Here is a 15,743-nt window from a genome sequence, read left to right on the forward strand (position 1 = left end):
CTAAATAGTATATTGACAAACATTTTTAGAATTCCCTTCTGTATTTATTTATTTTTCTTCTTTTAATATATTTTATTGATTATGCTATTATAGTTGTCCCTTTTTTTTCTCCCCTTTATTCCCCTTCACTCTGCACACCCCCTCCCACCTGTATTCCTTCACCTTAGTTCATGTCCATTGGTTGTACATATAAGTTCTTTGGCTTTTACATTTCCTATACTATTCTTACCCTCCCCCTGTCTATTTTCTGCCTACCATTTATGCTACTTATTTCCTGTACCTTTTTTGCCATTACCTCCCTCCCCTTCCCTGCTGATAACCCTCCATGTGATCTCCATTTCTATGATTCTGTTCCTGTTCTAGTTGTTTGTTTCGCTCATTTTTTTGTTTTTTTTAGGTTCGGTTGTTGATAGTTGTGAGTTTCTTGTCATTTTACTGTTCATAGTTTTGGTCATATTGTTTTTCTTAGATAAGTCCCTTTAACATTTCATGTAATAAAGGCTTGGTGATGATGAACTCCTATAACTTGACTTTATCTGAGAAACACTTTATCTGCCCTTCCATTCTGAATAATAGCTTTGTTAGATGGAGTAATCTTGGATGTAGGTCCTTGCCTTTCATGACTGAATACTTCTTTCTAGCTCCTTCTTGCCTGCAAGGTTTCTTTTGAGAAACCAGCTGATAGTCTTATGGGAACTCCTCTTTAGATAACTGTCTCCTTTTCTTGTGCTGCTTTTAAGATTCTCTCCTTTTCTTTAATCTTGGGTAATGTAATTATGATGTACCTTGGCATGTGCTTCCTTGGGTCCAACTTCTTTCGGACTCTTTGAGCTCCTGGACTTCCTGGAAGTCTATTTCCTTTGCCAGATTGGGGAAGTTCCCCTTCATTATTGTTTCAAATAAGTTTTCCACTTCTTGCTCTTCCTCTTCTGCTTCTGAAACCCCTATGATTTGGATGTTGGAATGTTTAAGGTTGTCCTGGAGTTTCCTAAGCCTCTCCTCATTTACTTGAATTCTTATTTCTTTATTCTGTTCTGGTTGAATGTTTATTTCTACCTTCTGGTCCAAATGTTGATTTGAGTTCCAGCTTCCTTCCTGTCACTGTTGTCTCCCTGTACATTTTCCTTTATTTCACTTTCCATAGCCTCATTTTTTCCTCTATTTTGTGACCATATTCGACCAATTCTGTGAGCATGCTGATTTTGTTTTGAACTGTGCACCTGATAGGTTGGCTATCTCTCCTTCACTTAGTTGTATTTGTTTTTCTGGAGCTCTGATCTGTTCTTTCATTTGGGCCATTTTTCCTTGTTTCTGCATGCCTGTTACATACTTAGGTGCAGAGCCTTAGGTTGCTTCACCAGGGTGGGGCAACCCACATTGTTGCGTTGTGGTGCAGTATGTGGGGGAGGGATCTGAGAGGGAACAATTCCACTTGTTCAGCTCTCTGCCAGCTTTCAGACACTTCTGCTGCTAACTACAACCAAATTGGACCCTTCTGGAGCTGATTCCTGGGTGGGTAGTTTTGTGTACATTCTAGGGCCCTGTGGGTCTCTCCAACAAACTCTCCTATGAGCCTGGGAGTTTCTCCCACCACATCAACCCCCACAGGATTTTTCAGTCAGAGGTTTTGAGGCTTTATTTCCCCACATTGGAACCCTGGATTGTGTGTTCTGTTTCACTCCACAATTGTTCCTACCACTTTATCTGCATGCAAATATGGGACTACCCACTCCACCAGCTGATACCTTGCTTTCCCTGCCAGCCACCACCTTGCAGTGAGTCCTCTCTGCCTGGCTGCACATCTCCACCCCTCTTACTAGTCTGGATAAATATTTCTTCTTTAATTCTTTGGTTGTCAGACTTCCATACAGTTTTGATTTTCTGTCAGTTCTGGTTGCTTTTTGTTTTTAAATTTGTTGTTGTCCCTCTTTTGGTTGTACGGGGAGGCACAGTATATATACCTACAACCTTGTTTTGGCTGGCCCTTCTGTATCCAAAAATGAACTCTTCATTAGACCTTACTTCAGGAACCCTGGCTAAAAATGTTAGTATTCTATCCTTAAATGCTTATACTTTGCTTCTGAGATACTGTGTTTGTGTTATCCCTGCAGTTAGCCATAGCTTAAAATTGATGACCTGGAATCAGTGTGGGCCAAATGCCCAATTCAAGCTGATTCAAGATGCAGGTTCCCACTTTACCTGATCCCCACCAAAGGCTGTGATCCTTTTAAGCATACAGTGAACACGTTTATTTTCCAATAACAATGGAAAATGAACAAAAGATGATAGTGTGGTGTTTTAGAAAAGTCCATGCACCACTGTGATTATAAAGGCACTGTGGCTGCAGTTACTGAAACCTGTATCTCAGCTGCTGGCAGTTACTGGTTGGTGAGGATACAGTTCACATGAGATTCCCACTATAGCTGTGAGTTTTACAAACACAGTCATAAAAACTTCACTTCCTGTTTCCAACACTCGCTCTAGACAAGCTTACCACCAAAGTATGGTTCACTCAGTTGTAAAATGTGACAATTTAGGTTATTGACCTATTGCCTTGTTGGATATAGTTAAATATGACATTTGGGATTAAGCATATCAACCTTCCTTCCCTCCTTCCCTCTTTCTCTCTTTACGTGAAATTGATCATTTTCAGTCTCAGAGCTATAAAGCAGTTGGATTGCCTCTCTGCTCCTTTTTAGCACTTTGAAACATCTCTGTTATTAGATTACAGTCCAAAAAGTCCAATCTCCTACAAGAGGCATATTGCGTTGAGAGTTAATAGTCCTGTGTTTATTGTGGACAGGGCCACAAAGTCCCAAATCCTCACATCTCACAGTTCAAATACTAACATGAACACCCCAATTGACTTGGAAAATATATTGGCCCAAGGCCAGTGGTTTATGAAATTTATTCTCCAATTGGCTGATCTCACAAACAGTTGTTTGTCATAATCAGATTTTGAAAGCATATATCTCCCTTCAAGTGATGATTGTGCTGTAACCTCTGGCTCCATGTGCACCTCTGGTCTGGGCAAAGAAGATCTTGGCGATGAGCAAAAACCGTAGCCGTCTTATCAAACACTGGCAGTTCTTGTTTTGTTTAACAGTGCTGGAAATTAGTTTTTCAGGCACTGATCTTGACAGGTCAGCTGTCAAATGTGGGTGTTTGTGGCCATAAATTCATCAATCCCATGAACAAAATTCTTTCTGTGAAATACAAGGGGTAGTCAGAGCAGAAGCACATGTGTACAGATGAAACAACCTGTGGCTGTATGATGAAGTGTCAGGCCTTCTTTGGGTAAAAGGTATTTCTGGTTCCCTGTTTATCAAGCCCATCAGCCTCATTTGGCTTTTATTGACTGAAACTTTTTCCTCAGTGTTTTGAACCGGGAGAACCAGGTACCCACAGCAGGGAGATGGGATACAGCCTCTCCTGTTCTTGGTAGGCTACAAGTTTGGGAATCCATTTAAAGGCTTTATTTAATTTTAAAAGACTCCACTGGAGTCTTTTGTTCGGATTGTGACTTTCTCTGTTCTGGTCTTATGTATCACATGTTCAGAGGGATGGCCTCTCTCAAGAATGATGGTTTACCTTACTGGCCTTAAGATTTGGGCAAGAGCACAAAGCTTTGTGGAAATAATGGGGTTTACTCAGCCTGTGATTCTCAACTTTGGGCTGATGTGAGGGAGTAATAAAGTCTTGCCAAACTCGAAGGATCCCAGATCCTGAAACATGCTTGCATTTGATGTGTTTGAAGGCAGAATTTTGGTTCATTTTGAAGTGGGTTTTATTTTTTATTTTTTGGTCAGAATATAGAATGCCTGAAGGCCAGTGAGAGAGAAATCTGTATTAAAAAACACTAAAAGTAATAAAAAATAAACTTTAAACCCTAATTATTTTCAGACAAAAAATAGGAATAATAACATACTTAGAGGAATGTTTTTCCCTCTCATGAAGTTCTACTTTGATTTCAATGGCCTTATATTGGGATTGTCTGAGTAGTAACTAACATGGTGCTACCCCTCTTCCTTTATGGCAAAAGAGTGCCTGTCTTCATAAAGCTGGGCCTCCACAGTGGCCATTTCCCTGTCTCCAAACTCGATCAGCTCATGGGCCCTGGAGAGCTTGTAGAATGAGTTTCCATGCTGGACCAACTATCAATGTGCCTCTTCTAGGAGATGAGCACCCCTCAGCCACAGCTCCTTGCAACCAATGGACTGATTTATGGGGTTCTGACTCTCAGATTGGCCTTGACATATCAACAGATAATTTAATACATTTGGTTTTCTTTCACTCAGCCAAGCATACAAGTAAGTGCATATGACAGGATTTTGATTGATTGTCTGACCTACTTATTTTTATTAAAAGCTTATTTTCCATTCTGTGAAAGTAGTAAAAAACATGCTAAAAACTTTGAAGAGCATAAAGAAGTAACAATAACCATTCATAATTCTACCAGCTAGACATATTCACATAATACACTTTAACATACCTCCTCCCACTTTTGCTACCATCTTTTCTAAAAAACATAATTAAGGTCATATTGTATATATAGTCTTATACCCTGATTATTTATTTTGTGATTATTAATTTATTTTGTAATAGTTTATATCAAAATGATTTTCTCCTTTGAACATCCCCTCAACGTGGTAGGCAGGGAAGATATTTTTTTCTATTTTACAGATATGAAAATGGAATTTCAGTGAAATTAAATTTATTCAACAAATATTTGTTCATTGCCTTCTGTTTTGTAAGCATTGTGCTGCAAAATATGCTGTCTGAGGTCATTCAGGTAAGTGGTGGACCACAGCTAGAACCTCTGCTGAATCATAAACATATGCTAACTCCACACCAAGTTTTCATCTTCTTCTACAAATCTACCTCAGCTGTGTAATTAGGTGATCTTTAGGAGAACATGGCATTCAAGGCAAGGTTGGAAACCCTGAGATGGGAATAAGCAAGGCAAGATCTAGTTTGCAAGTCTGAGACTTGAGAGAGTTTAGGAAGACAGGATTTTGATCCCAGGGGACAGGGTGAGAAACCCAGATAGCACAATTGGATCAGTCTTAGGGCCAGAATGGAAAGCACTGGAGATTATTTCTATTGCGGCCTTGCATACACAGTGATAACTGGGCTAAGCTCATTATAAGCTGTGAGGAGTGTATCCTACTAATGAAACAATAATGGGAACCTGGGAAAGGGGGTTACTGGACAGTCTCTGGACAATGCCCACAAATCTCCTGGAAATAAAAACTATTCTAATGTGAAAACATTTTTAAAAAATAAGAGTTTACCAGGCATCTGAAGAGAAATGGCATTTCAGGCAAAAGAACTGGATATAGAGAGTCAGGAGGGAACATGATGCATATGAGAAATGTTAGGCATTTAGAGGGGTGTGGAGCACACTGTGGCTATATAAACTAAAGTGAAGTTGTGAGTCAGGCTTGGGTCTGAAATAGGAAAGCCTTTCTTTTAGGCCAAGCTTAAAAGTGTAGGGTTTATCCTGTAGAAAATTGGAAGTCATTGGGACAATTTAACTAACACAGTTCATGTTTAAGTTTACTTATTATAAAGGTACCTTTCAGCACATTAGAAAAGGGCCATAAGAGATGGCAGTTGAGGGTAATCAATGGGGAAACTATTGCAATGCTCTGAGACAGAGGTGCTGCTGCCCTGAACCAGGCAGTGAGCTAGAAGCATAGTGTGGTATAGGCAGGCATTGAGAGGCAGAGACCTTCTTGAAGCTGAGCTGAAATCCTAGAAGGACTGGCTTCATCCCAACAGCTTCTTCCAGTCTCCATTTTCTATCCTCATGACTTAATTACAATCCCAATATAGAGACAGGTAGAACCTGGTTTATCAAGGACACACAGAACCCCATTGCAGGCACCTTCCAAGCCAGGGCATCACAGAGTCTAGATGTCCCTTCACCTATGCCAGGGAGGTTCAGCAGGAGGCGTTAGAAATTCAAGTCCTGGTGCAGGCAGAATGTCCACTCCCTGGAACAGTTACATGATCATGAGGACCAGATTGCTTCCATTTCAATACTGTGAGTCATTGAGGTGGGCTGCTGAACCTTCCTGGGATGAGTGAAGGGATATCTCGACCATATGATGCCCTGGCTTGGAAGGTGCCTGCAATGGGGCTCTGTGTGTCCTTGATAAACCAGGCTCGACCTGTCTTTACATTGGGATTGTACTTAGCCATGAGAATAGGAAACGGAGGCTGGAAGAAGCTGTTGGGATGAAGCCAGTCCTAGGATTTCAGCTCAGCTCCAACAAGGCCTCTGCCTCTCAATGCCTGCCCACACCACCCTATGCTTCTAGCTCACAGCCTGGATCAGGGCAGCAGCACCTTTGTGCAACAGACCACACATCAGGGTTAAGTGGAGAAGATTCAAGTAACCCAAATACACACCAAGAGTTCCCCAAGTCCATGTAGGAGCATCCAAAGAAGGCAGGGACTCAATACCTTGACTCCTTTTGGCTGAGTTTGCTCTCTACCCTTTGACCAGCATTTTAATCCAGCTGCATGAATTAAATCTGGTCCCAGTGCTATTTTCTGAGACCCAGTGGAGAAAGAGCCATGAGATTTCCTTCTCACTATTCCAGTTCCCAGAGTTTGGTGTCTTCGATGTTCTTAAGCAGGATAATGGGGAGATTTTAACTTTGCTCTTTACTACACTATTCCTAAAATTTTTTAATGGTGGCTGTGGTGATCTCCTCATAGTACACAGCCATGCTTTTAACTAAATGACTTATTCATCACTGCCAAGTACCCTATTAATTTGGAAGGAGTGCATCTTGGTTGGTATCATGTCCTAAGTGACAGCATGTTTACAGGTTCATTTTAAGCTAGATCTAGAACTATGTATATCATTCTGATGTTCCCACTTGAGGCCTCAGGGTTGTAGTATCTTCCAGGTGTATTGGTTCCACAGTTCTGGAACTGTGGCCTCATAGGCATGGCTCAGTGTGCACAGATGTCAAGACTATGGTAAATGCTGGGAGAGTACAAGTATCTTTAAATGGCACTGTTGGTGTCACCTTTAGGGCCCCTGGTAGCACTTTCCTGCAGACAGGTGGTTCTTCTTGGCTTCACTAGAGGTCTTCTGTATTTTATGGAAAATACAGAAGAGTAGATGTCATCTGTGGCAGTCTGAATCTTTAACCCCTTGCTACTTAAATGGTGGTCCATGGATCAGTAGCAGCAGTACCTGAGAGCGTATCAGACAAATAATCTTGGGCCCTGAATCAGAAAGTGCCTGGAAAAAGTTCATGGGTGTTTTGTGTGCCTGTCACATTTTGAGGATCACCGTGTTAGCCTATAGCATGGTTCATGATCTCAGATATGCATTAGAATTACCTGGAGAGCTAATATATCCATATCTAGTTCACCACAGATTAATTAAATCTGAATCCATGGGGCCTGACCTTCAGAATGTTTTAAAAGTCCTCTTAAGAAATTCTAACAAGAAACTGAGTAGAGGTCCAATGACCTGAAGAGTAGGGGTTGTCAACCAGGATCACAAGGAAGTGTTAACGTTCCACATGAGGAAGTGCTGAGATCCTGATTAGGTTGGATTGAGATGGGGGATATTATCTGTATGTTTTTACATATCACCAGTTAACAATTGAGAATCATTAATGAGATGAAACTTTCGTCATTGCTGCTCAGGCCCTGCAGAGATAAAGGGAGGGGAAACAGTTGCAAGAACACCTGTTTCCTATTGTTTATGAGCCAAGATGGGGTCCCTGCAACCATGTGAGTGTGCCTGTCAGAGATACATTGGACTATTAGATCCTGCAGGCTCAGGGAGGTATGGAAGATCCAGAGCCCATGTATTCTTGGCATCTATGTGCATGTCAGGGAGAATGATGAAGTTTGCACTACAATGAAGACAGGCAGTGAGCTCTTGACTCTGCTGGCAGTAGGTACCAGGGGGCAAGCCAAGCTGTACACTTGGGTCTTTGTTACCAGTTTCACTGCTGAGCATCATCCTATGCTGGCTGGTGGTGACAATGGCTGAACTCAAGAGCTCTCTGGACTGGGTGAGTCCAAGGAGTAATTAAAGAAAGAGGACACTTTGTAGGAGACACAGAGACATGGCTTCAGTGAGTGGACAGAATAAAACTGGACATAGATGTTCATGCCAGAAACAAGTTTTTACCCATTGATTTCACTTTAAGGACATGGTAAGCCCTCAAGATCCAGATGGGCTGATGGGGAATTTAAACTTCTCTGTCATAGTTCGGCCTTTCTAAGGATTTAACATGGTTCTGGGTCTTTGAGAAACTCAGAAGGTGTAGTCCACCTACCTGCCTGATTCAGAATCCTGGTTTAAAAAGCAAGTTCCAACAGTGGGCACATGTGCTCTGTCCCTCACACTCTCTTTTTCCTTCACAGCTGGCGACGTGGGACTCAGAGAAGGGCCTGAATGGCAGCCTGCAAGAGAGGCCCATGGGCAGCCGCCTCCAAGGACTGACTCTCAAAGTGGTGACTGTCTTGGTAGGATAATGCGCCTGTGGGGCTTTTGAGGCAGAGGTTTCTTTCTGTTGTATTTAATTCTGGGTCTGGAGAGATGGGGATCTTGACTAGTGGCTTGAGTTTTCATAAGACATTTCACTCAAATAATTTTGTCAGTAAGGAAAGGAGTACATTGGAGCTTCTGTCCCAGGACCTCCTGCCTCTGAGGACTCCTGTGGAGGTCACTGGGCTTCTGTAGGGAAGGACCACTGAGCCGGATCTGCTGCTGGGCACTAGAGCAGGCAAAGCTTCTCTACTTGTTCTTGGATGTAAACAGGACCTTGACCTACTGGTGGTCCTTAGGAGAGCTTTGCTGGCAGCCAGCATCTTTAGAAAGATGCTGGGAGGAGGATATTTTCTCAGCACCCAACACCACTGATGGGCCTATGTGACACACAGTTCATAATAAAGACTATTGGTTGCAATTTTTCTGCACAGTTGTCCTAGAATCATAGACTTTTATATCTTTAAGTGACCTTAAGAACATCTTGCTTCAGTTTCTTTTTAAAAACTTTTTAGAACTGTAGCCAGTGGGTTCTCTTATTAGCTGGTCACAGACAGTCCAAATGTTTCCCTCTGTTGTAGCAGGCACTAGTGTCTCAGCTCTAGAAACCTTCAGTAGTGGTGATCAGGTATTCCCTATACACACACCCAAACAAACATATTCTGTTTCCCTCGAAAATATTAAATTAAGGAGATACATTCTTTGGGTTCTTTGCCAAAAGGCTTATTGTTATTCAGTTTCATAGGGTGTGGTGGGGAAGACTGAGGTGTTTTCCACATGCCCACATGCCCTACAGGAGCACATGTGACTAAATATGGCATGATTTTGGACTTGGGACTTGGGATTTAATCTTATCCTATCCTTTGACTTATGATATGATCATGGTCCATTAATCAGCATCTGTTTTCTAGTACAACCTGATGTAATACTGTCTTCTCTCAATCTAATAGCATAGAACTTTATTGTTATTTATTATCTTGGAGAGAAATTTATACATTTCTTGTGTGGGTACTGAAGAATTATGGCATTTCCTGAGGACAGAGTGCTGAATGTCACAAACGAAAGAATGAAAGCAAGCCATATTGTCTGGGAAATGGAGTTCTGGGAAGAGCCTTAGATAACATAACATAGGACAAGTAAATCTTTGTTCCTCCATCAACAAGCTGGCCAGAGGGATCTTCCTGTTACTGTATGCTGAGTGTCCATAAACTGCTTTAGGGAAAGGCCAAGAGGTTCAGACTTCAAGCCCAAATTGGGTAAATAAATACATGCACATGTCTGTAAACATTCTGAAGCTACAATTCATCAGTACTGCTGAAGAGTCAGCAGTACTCTGGAAAGATGTTTATTAATTAACCTGTTAATTAATTGAAAAATATTCATTTTTTTGTCCTCAGGAAGAACCTTTTGTGATGGTGGCTGAGAACATCCTTGGGCAGCCCAAGCGCTACAAAGGTTTCTCCATAGATGTCCTGGATGCATTAGCCAAGGCTCTGGGCTTCAAATATGAGATTTACCAGGCCCCTGATGGCAGGTATGGTCACCAGCTCCATAACACCTCCTGGAACGGGATGATTGGGGAGCTCATCAGCAAGGTAGGTCCCAGAAGCGTGTCTATGGGGTGGGGCACCATAGTCTGCCTCTGGGGTGATATCCACATTTGGTCCATTGAACAGTTGGAACCTTGGGACCAACTAATCAAACCACAGTTACCACTCTCCACATACTGAAGTCTTTGTTTCAACACCTCTTCTCCCCACCATACCCATTTCTGTTCTTTTATTTTCTCGTTTCCTGGTACTCTTCATTTTCCTTCTGTACCCATTATTCTCATTCTTTTAAAGTCTATCCACTGTGCCTGCTCTGTAATACACCCTTCATGAAACCCATCCCCATATTTGGACTGAAATAGAAACCTAGTTCTCAAAGAGGGTGGGTAATGGTGAGTGCCTATTCTCTCCCACATGGCTCATCAGTGGGATGTGTGTGCATGTGTGTGTGTGTCTGCATTGCTTGCATTGATATGTACAAGTGATATGGCACTCCTCAGCTCCTCATACTAATTTAGAGTCAATATTCTTCCTCCCTGCTGCAGAGCCTGAGTCCTCACTGAGACCCATGACATGAAGCCAATTCACAGTGTTCACATTCTTGTCCCTGTCATCCCATGTCCACTGGGTCACTTCCTTACAACCATTGTTGATGGGGGTGACTGACTCAAGCTCTCCCTCTCCATGGTTACTGTTATCACTGACCTTGATGTTTTCAATGTGCCTATGGACAACTGGGATCACAGTGCTTTGAACATCTCACCTCCAGTGACCTTTGCTTGTTCTTCACTCTAGTACCCACATTCACACATCTTGTTAGCACCTTACAGGCTATTGTCACTGTCCCATTTTATGACTACAACCTAGTGTACTTTGGAGTCTTTGGGCCTTTGCTCCTAAAATACACCTCTTTTGCTTTATAAATCCATAAAGGCAGAGCAGAGGCCCATAACTCTCCAATTTTTCCCAGGATTTTAAAAAAACCTTATCATAGTATAATTTATATACTATAAAATGCGCCCATTTCAGTTCAATGATTTTTAGAAAATTTACTGAGTTGTGTGACCATCTCCATAATATAGATTTGGGTTACCTCCATCACTCCAGTGAGATCTCCCATACTCATGTATAGTTAATCCCCTTCTCAACCCCAGCACTAGGCAATCATCAATCTACTGTCTGTCTCTATAGACTTCTTTTAATGAACATTCAGTATAAATGGAGTCATGTATTTGTGGTCTTTTGTGTCTGGTCCTTTCCACTTAGCATTTGCATTCAAGGTTCATCCTCCTCTAAGGTTTCTGTGTTCTTCTTATACTTCATTCTTTCCTGACTGGTGTGCCCTCTGTAGTTGACCAGACAAACCCCTGTAATCCCCTTTATTCCTTGTGATTCTGTTTTTGATTTCTTCTTCCACCCCAACCCTGACTTGATTCTGTTATCTCTCTTGTAACTCTGGTATTCAGGTTGTTGCATATAATTAGGGAAGAAAACCACAAATATATCCAGATGGATGTATTAGCCATGTGTGGCTCCTACTTCAGCTGGACCTTCAAGACAGGCTGAGTTTCCATAACTTGTTCTTTGTCAGGTCCTTTGGCAACATTTCTTAGGAAATGTTTCAAAAGTTTACCGTTCTCCTCAAGCAACCTAATAACCTATCCTCAATTTAAAAAAAAGAAGATATGAATTATGAAATTCACATCTGCAGATACAGGCCCTCACCACCATTTTAGAGGGGGGAATGTTTTTCTTTCTGCTATAGGTCATCTTTCTACCTGTCAATTCCTTTGTGTCTCCCCTAGACCTGGCTTCATATAGTTTTCCTCCATCCTATATTATAGACCTATCATGCTCCACTAGATCTCTTTCTCAGTACTTAACTATGCTCCAAATTCTCTAGATCCTAAAACAAACAAAACTCCTGGATCTTGGGTATGTGCTAAGAGAAGCAAAGCAAAGGCTAGAGATAAAAATATGACAAGTATAAGAAGAGAGTGCCAACATTATCACCTCCAACATCTTTTTCTTTTCTCTAGATATGTCATTGGATTCCAGCGTAGAAAATCAATATATCTGTCCCTCTAGCCCACATATTGAACCTGATAAAATCTTTCTATATATGCTTCCCCAATTTGAATATATAGGTTAGAGCTACTGTTATAATTGGTCATTTTATTTATTTATATTTTTTATTGTTGTTCAATTACAGTTGTGTCCATTTTCCCCTCACCACTCCCCTCACCCCAACCATCCCCACATCCCACCCTCAATCCTACCCCTTTTTGGTGTTGTCCATGTGTCCTTTACACATGTTCCTGAAAACCCTCCCCCTTTTATCCCCTTTTATCCCCTCCCTTCTCCCCTCTGGTTACTGTCAGTTTGTTCTTAATTTCACTGTCTCTGGTTATATTTTGCTTGCTTGTCTGTTTTGTTGATTATTGGTCATTTTAAACTGAACTTAATTATGAGGATGCCTTCTACTTCAAGGCCCAAGAGCCAAGATCAAGGTGATCACTGTACATTTTAGTGCTCTTGTGGCTGAGGGGCTACTCTAGCCCATGACTACCTATCAACATCTATCTAGACATAGGGGTCCTAACTTCTGCCAGTTTTGGTACCTTTATTTCTTAGTCTAGTTCTTTCTTAATGGGGATCTTTGATTATCCTTAAAATTAAGCCCATCTTAGAAATCAAGAATCTTGCCAGGTACATTTAAGGTCACAGCACAGCATGCCCAGAGGGTCCCTTCACAACATAGCATTACTATATGAAGAATCAACCATGTATCTGCAGGCCATGAGTTAAGGGAGGCGGAAGAACAAAAGAAGCAGAGGACCTTTCTTTTTCTTGGTGGATGTTACTCTCTGTCATAGAGTCTGCATATAAAACAATCAGGGACTGATACATTAATGAGGTTCAAGGTAGTTGTAAAACTCACAATACAACTTCTAAAGTGTTTTAGAAAAGAAAGACATTAGTGTGTGTTAATGGAGTTTGAAGAGGCTTGATAGAAAAATGGAGTGTCTTTGTGGCCTTGAAGAATAGGGATGATGCAGATACAGCTAGAAGATAAAAGGAACTTCTTGGGGTGTGCTGTCATTGTTGTTGGTGGTGGTGTCAGTGGTATCAGAGTAAAATACTAGCATAAGAAAGGGGATAGCTAAAGTTTGCTTAGGGGGAACAATAAGGAAGTGAAGAAAAAAACTATAAGTTATACAGAAATTAAGAAGCTATATAGACTCTTTTCTCCAGAAGAGGTTCCCAGGAGTTTCGAGCATTTAGCAGAGAAATTTGCAAGGTAAAGGGAGTAATAACAGACAACTTAGTGTTGTTGGATTTGCCTTAAAAATTTCAAGGTCACAGAGTGTCAACTCAAAAATCCCATTTCCTCTGAACAGAACAACTCAAAGGACAGAGGCAGACCTTGACACAGGGTAAAACCCTGCAATTAGCTGAGGACTGTGGTCTGATGAGATGTTTCTGCCTTTCAGAGAGCAGATTTGGCCATCTCTGCCATCACCATCACCCCAGAGAGGGAGAGTGTTGTGGACTTCAGCAAGCGATACATGGACTACTCAGTGGGGATCTTAATAAAGAAGCCCGAGGAGAAAATCAGCATCTTCTCTCTTTTTGCTCCATTTGATTTTGCGGTCTGGGCCTGCATTGCAGCAGCCATCCCTGTGGTTGGTGTGCTGATATTTGTGTTGAACCGGATACAGGCTGTGAGGACTCAGAATGCAGCCCAGCCCCGGCCATCTGCATCTGCCACTTTACACAGTGCCATTTGGATCATCTATGGGGCCTTTGTACAGCAAGGTACCTCCCTTGTTTCCTGATAGAGTAGTCCCAGGAGCCTGGGAGAATTTATCCACTGGTAAATTTCTCAGATGTGTGTTGCCAAAGCCATTGTAAATGCAATTTGATTTAATCTCTAGGACAGTACTATTATGCTGCATCCAATTTGTCTGAGTAACATCAAATAAAAATTAAATGAAATGATAACAAGGAACTCAACTTCAAATCCTGATTCTCCACTTTAGATAAAATTAACTTTGGAGTTCTGCTTGGCACTTTCTTCCCCTCCCACATTAGATTGATTGCCATGTACATGAGGTCGTAAGATGAAACTGAATCTTGCTTAAATTGGAAGTCTTCATGGGAAAAACATGACAATTGTTTTTCCAATCATCTAAGTAGTACTCCAGACATTTTTGAGGTATGATGTCTCCTATCTCTGAGAAGTCAGAGAAATACCTGCAGAGTTACAGGATTTTGCAATTTTGACCAGAAACAACAAATTGGGTTCTGAATATGAGTCTTGGCTCCGTTTGTACCATGGCAGCTGTGCATCATTTGTTTGTGAGGTTATATGAGAATGTTCAGTGTGAGCTTTTTTTCTGCTACCACATAAGGGACCAAGGAGTAAAAAAAGCTGACCTCAAAGAGGCAGCTTCTGCCCAAAAGCCACATGCAGTAATTTCTGAAAATCCTAGGGCAAAAGATTATCTAGTGAGGGCTGAATATTAATAAATGTGATTTCATACATCTTATTTCTGAGGTTTAAAGGAAAGAAAGCCAGGAATAAGGTAATTCTATATTTATAGAATTCATGAGACTACTCTATGTGAGGTTGACATTGGAAATGGATCTTATATCAACCAGGTTGTGACATGGAAGTTCTCAACACAGTGAGGTAGAGTCTCCTCACTGGAAGATTTGATATTAGAACTTTATCTTTGGTGTTTTGACAAATACCATATCAGTAAAAGGCCATTCTTGGCTTTTCCATATTTTTTGGTCTTCCACCCTTTCCAAGATTGGTGGTCTTAGGGTTCTTTCCCCAAATTGTCACAGACCCTATAATAAGCTGGCATCACTTTGCTGCTTCCCAGCACATCACCAGTGGAGGCTCCCTTTGTCCAGATAAACTCTGTGGGGAGGGGAGTGAGAGTGGAAGCCCAGGGCCAATCTATTTTGCCTGCTTCCCACAGGTGGAGAATCTTCAGTAAACTCCATGGCCATGCGTATCGTGATGGGAAGTTGGTGGCTCTTCACCCTCATTGTGTGCTCCTCCTACACAGCCAATCTTGCTGCCTTCCTCACAGTGTCTAGGATGGACAACCCCATAAGGTAAGACAACCCCAGGCTCCTTCCAGAACTGGGCCATTCACCTCTGGGAGGCTGTAGAGAGAGGATGTGAACTTGGTGCCACGGAGGCAGAGAAGCTGTTATTTAAATCCATGAAGAGCTTCACTCCTGTTGTATTTTATTTCATGCACAGTTAAATAAATGTGTAAAATCATTAAATAATATTTCTATGAACATGTAAGGCTTCTTAACTAATAAATCAAAACACTGAAAATTAACAAATTAGATTTTCTGAGGTATTTAAACATTAATTACAAACTGATTTAATCAAATTTTCTAAACATTCAATTAAAATGAAAACCCCAAGTCTAATATATTTATTGAAACTTCAAACACCTCAAAATTATTTTAAGGCATGCTAATTATCTCAGGGATTAGAAAACTTATTTAACTTATATTTAAAAAAATTATAAAACATTGAAACCAAGGACTAAAAATGTTTCTTCATTTTACCAAAATGTTAAAAATATGGAAATACCTTTCTTTTATGATCAGATTCCCAACTGTGTAAA

General features: G+C 41.2%; 1 protein-coding gene across 1 annotated transcript in view; it reads left to right on the forward strand.

Annotated features, from left to right (window-relative positions):
* GRID1 (glutamate ionotropic receptor delta type subunit 1) overlaps positions 1–15,743 on the forward strand; it is a 731,665-nt gene that overhangs the window by 593,547 nt on the left and 122,375 nt on the right. The window contains exons 9-12 of the mRNA XM_028514000.2: positions 8,407–8,508; positions 9,928–10,125; positions 13,575–13,899; positions 15,075–15,213. Of these exons, the coding sequence (XP_028369801.1) occupies positions 8,407–8,508; positions 9,928–10,125; positions 13,575–13,899; positions 15,075–15,213 (764 nt within the window). The remainder of the gene's footprint in view (positions 1–8,406; positions 8,509–9,927; positions 10,126–13,574; positions 13,900–15,074; positions 15,214–15,743) is intronic.

The sequence above is a fragment of the Phyllostomus discolor genome, chromosome 5 (assembly GCF_004126475.2).
Source record: "Phyllostomus discolor isolate MPI-MPIP mPhyDis1 chromosome 5, mPhyDis1.pri.v3, whole genome shotgun sequence".
NCBI lineage: Eukaryota > Metazoa > Chordata > Mammalia > Chiroptera > Phyllostomidae > Phyllostomus > Phyllostomus discolor.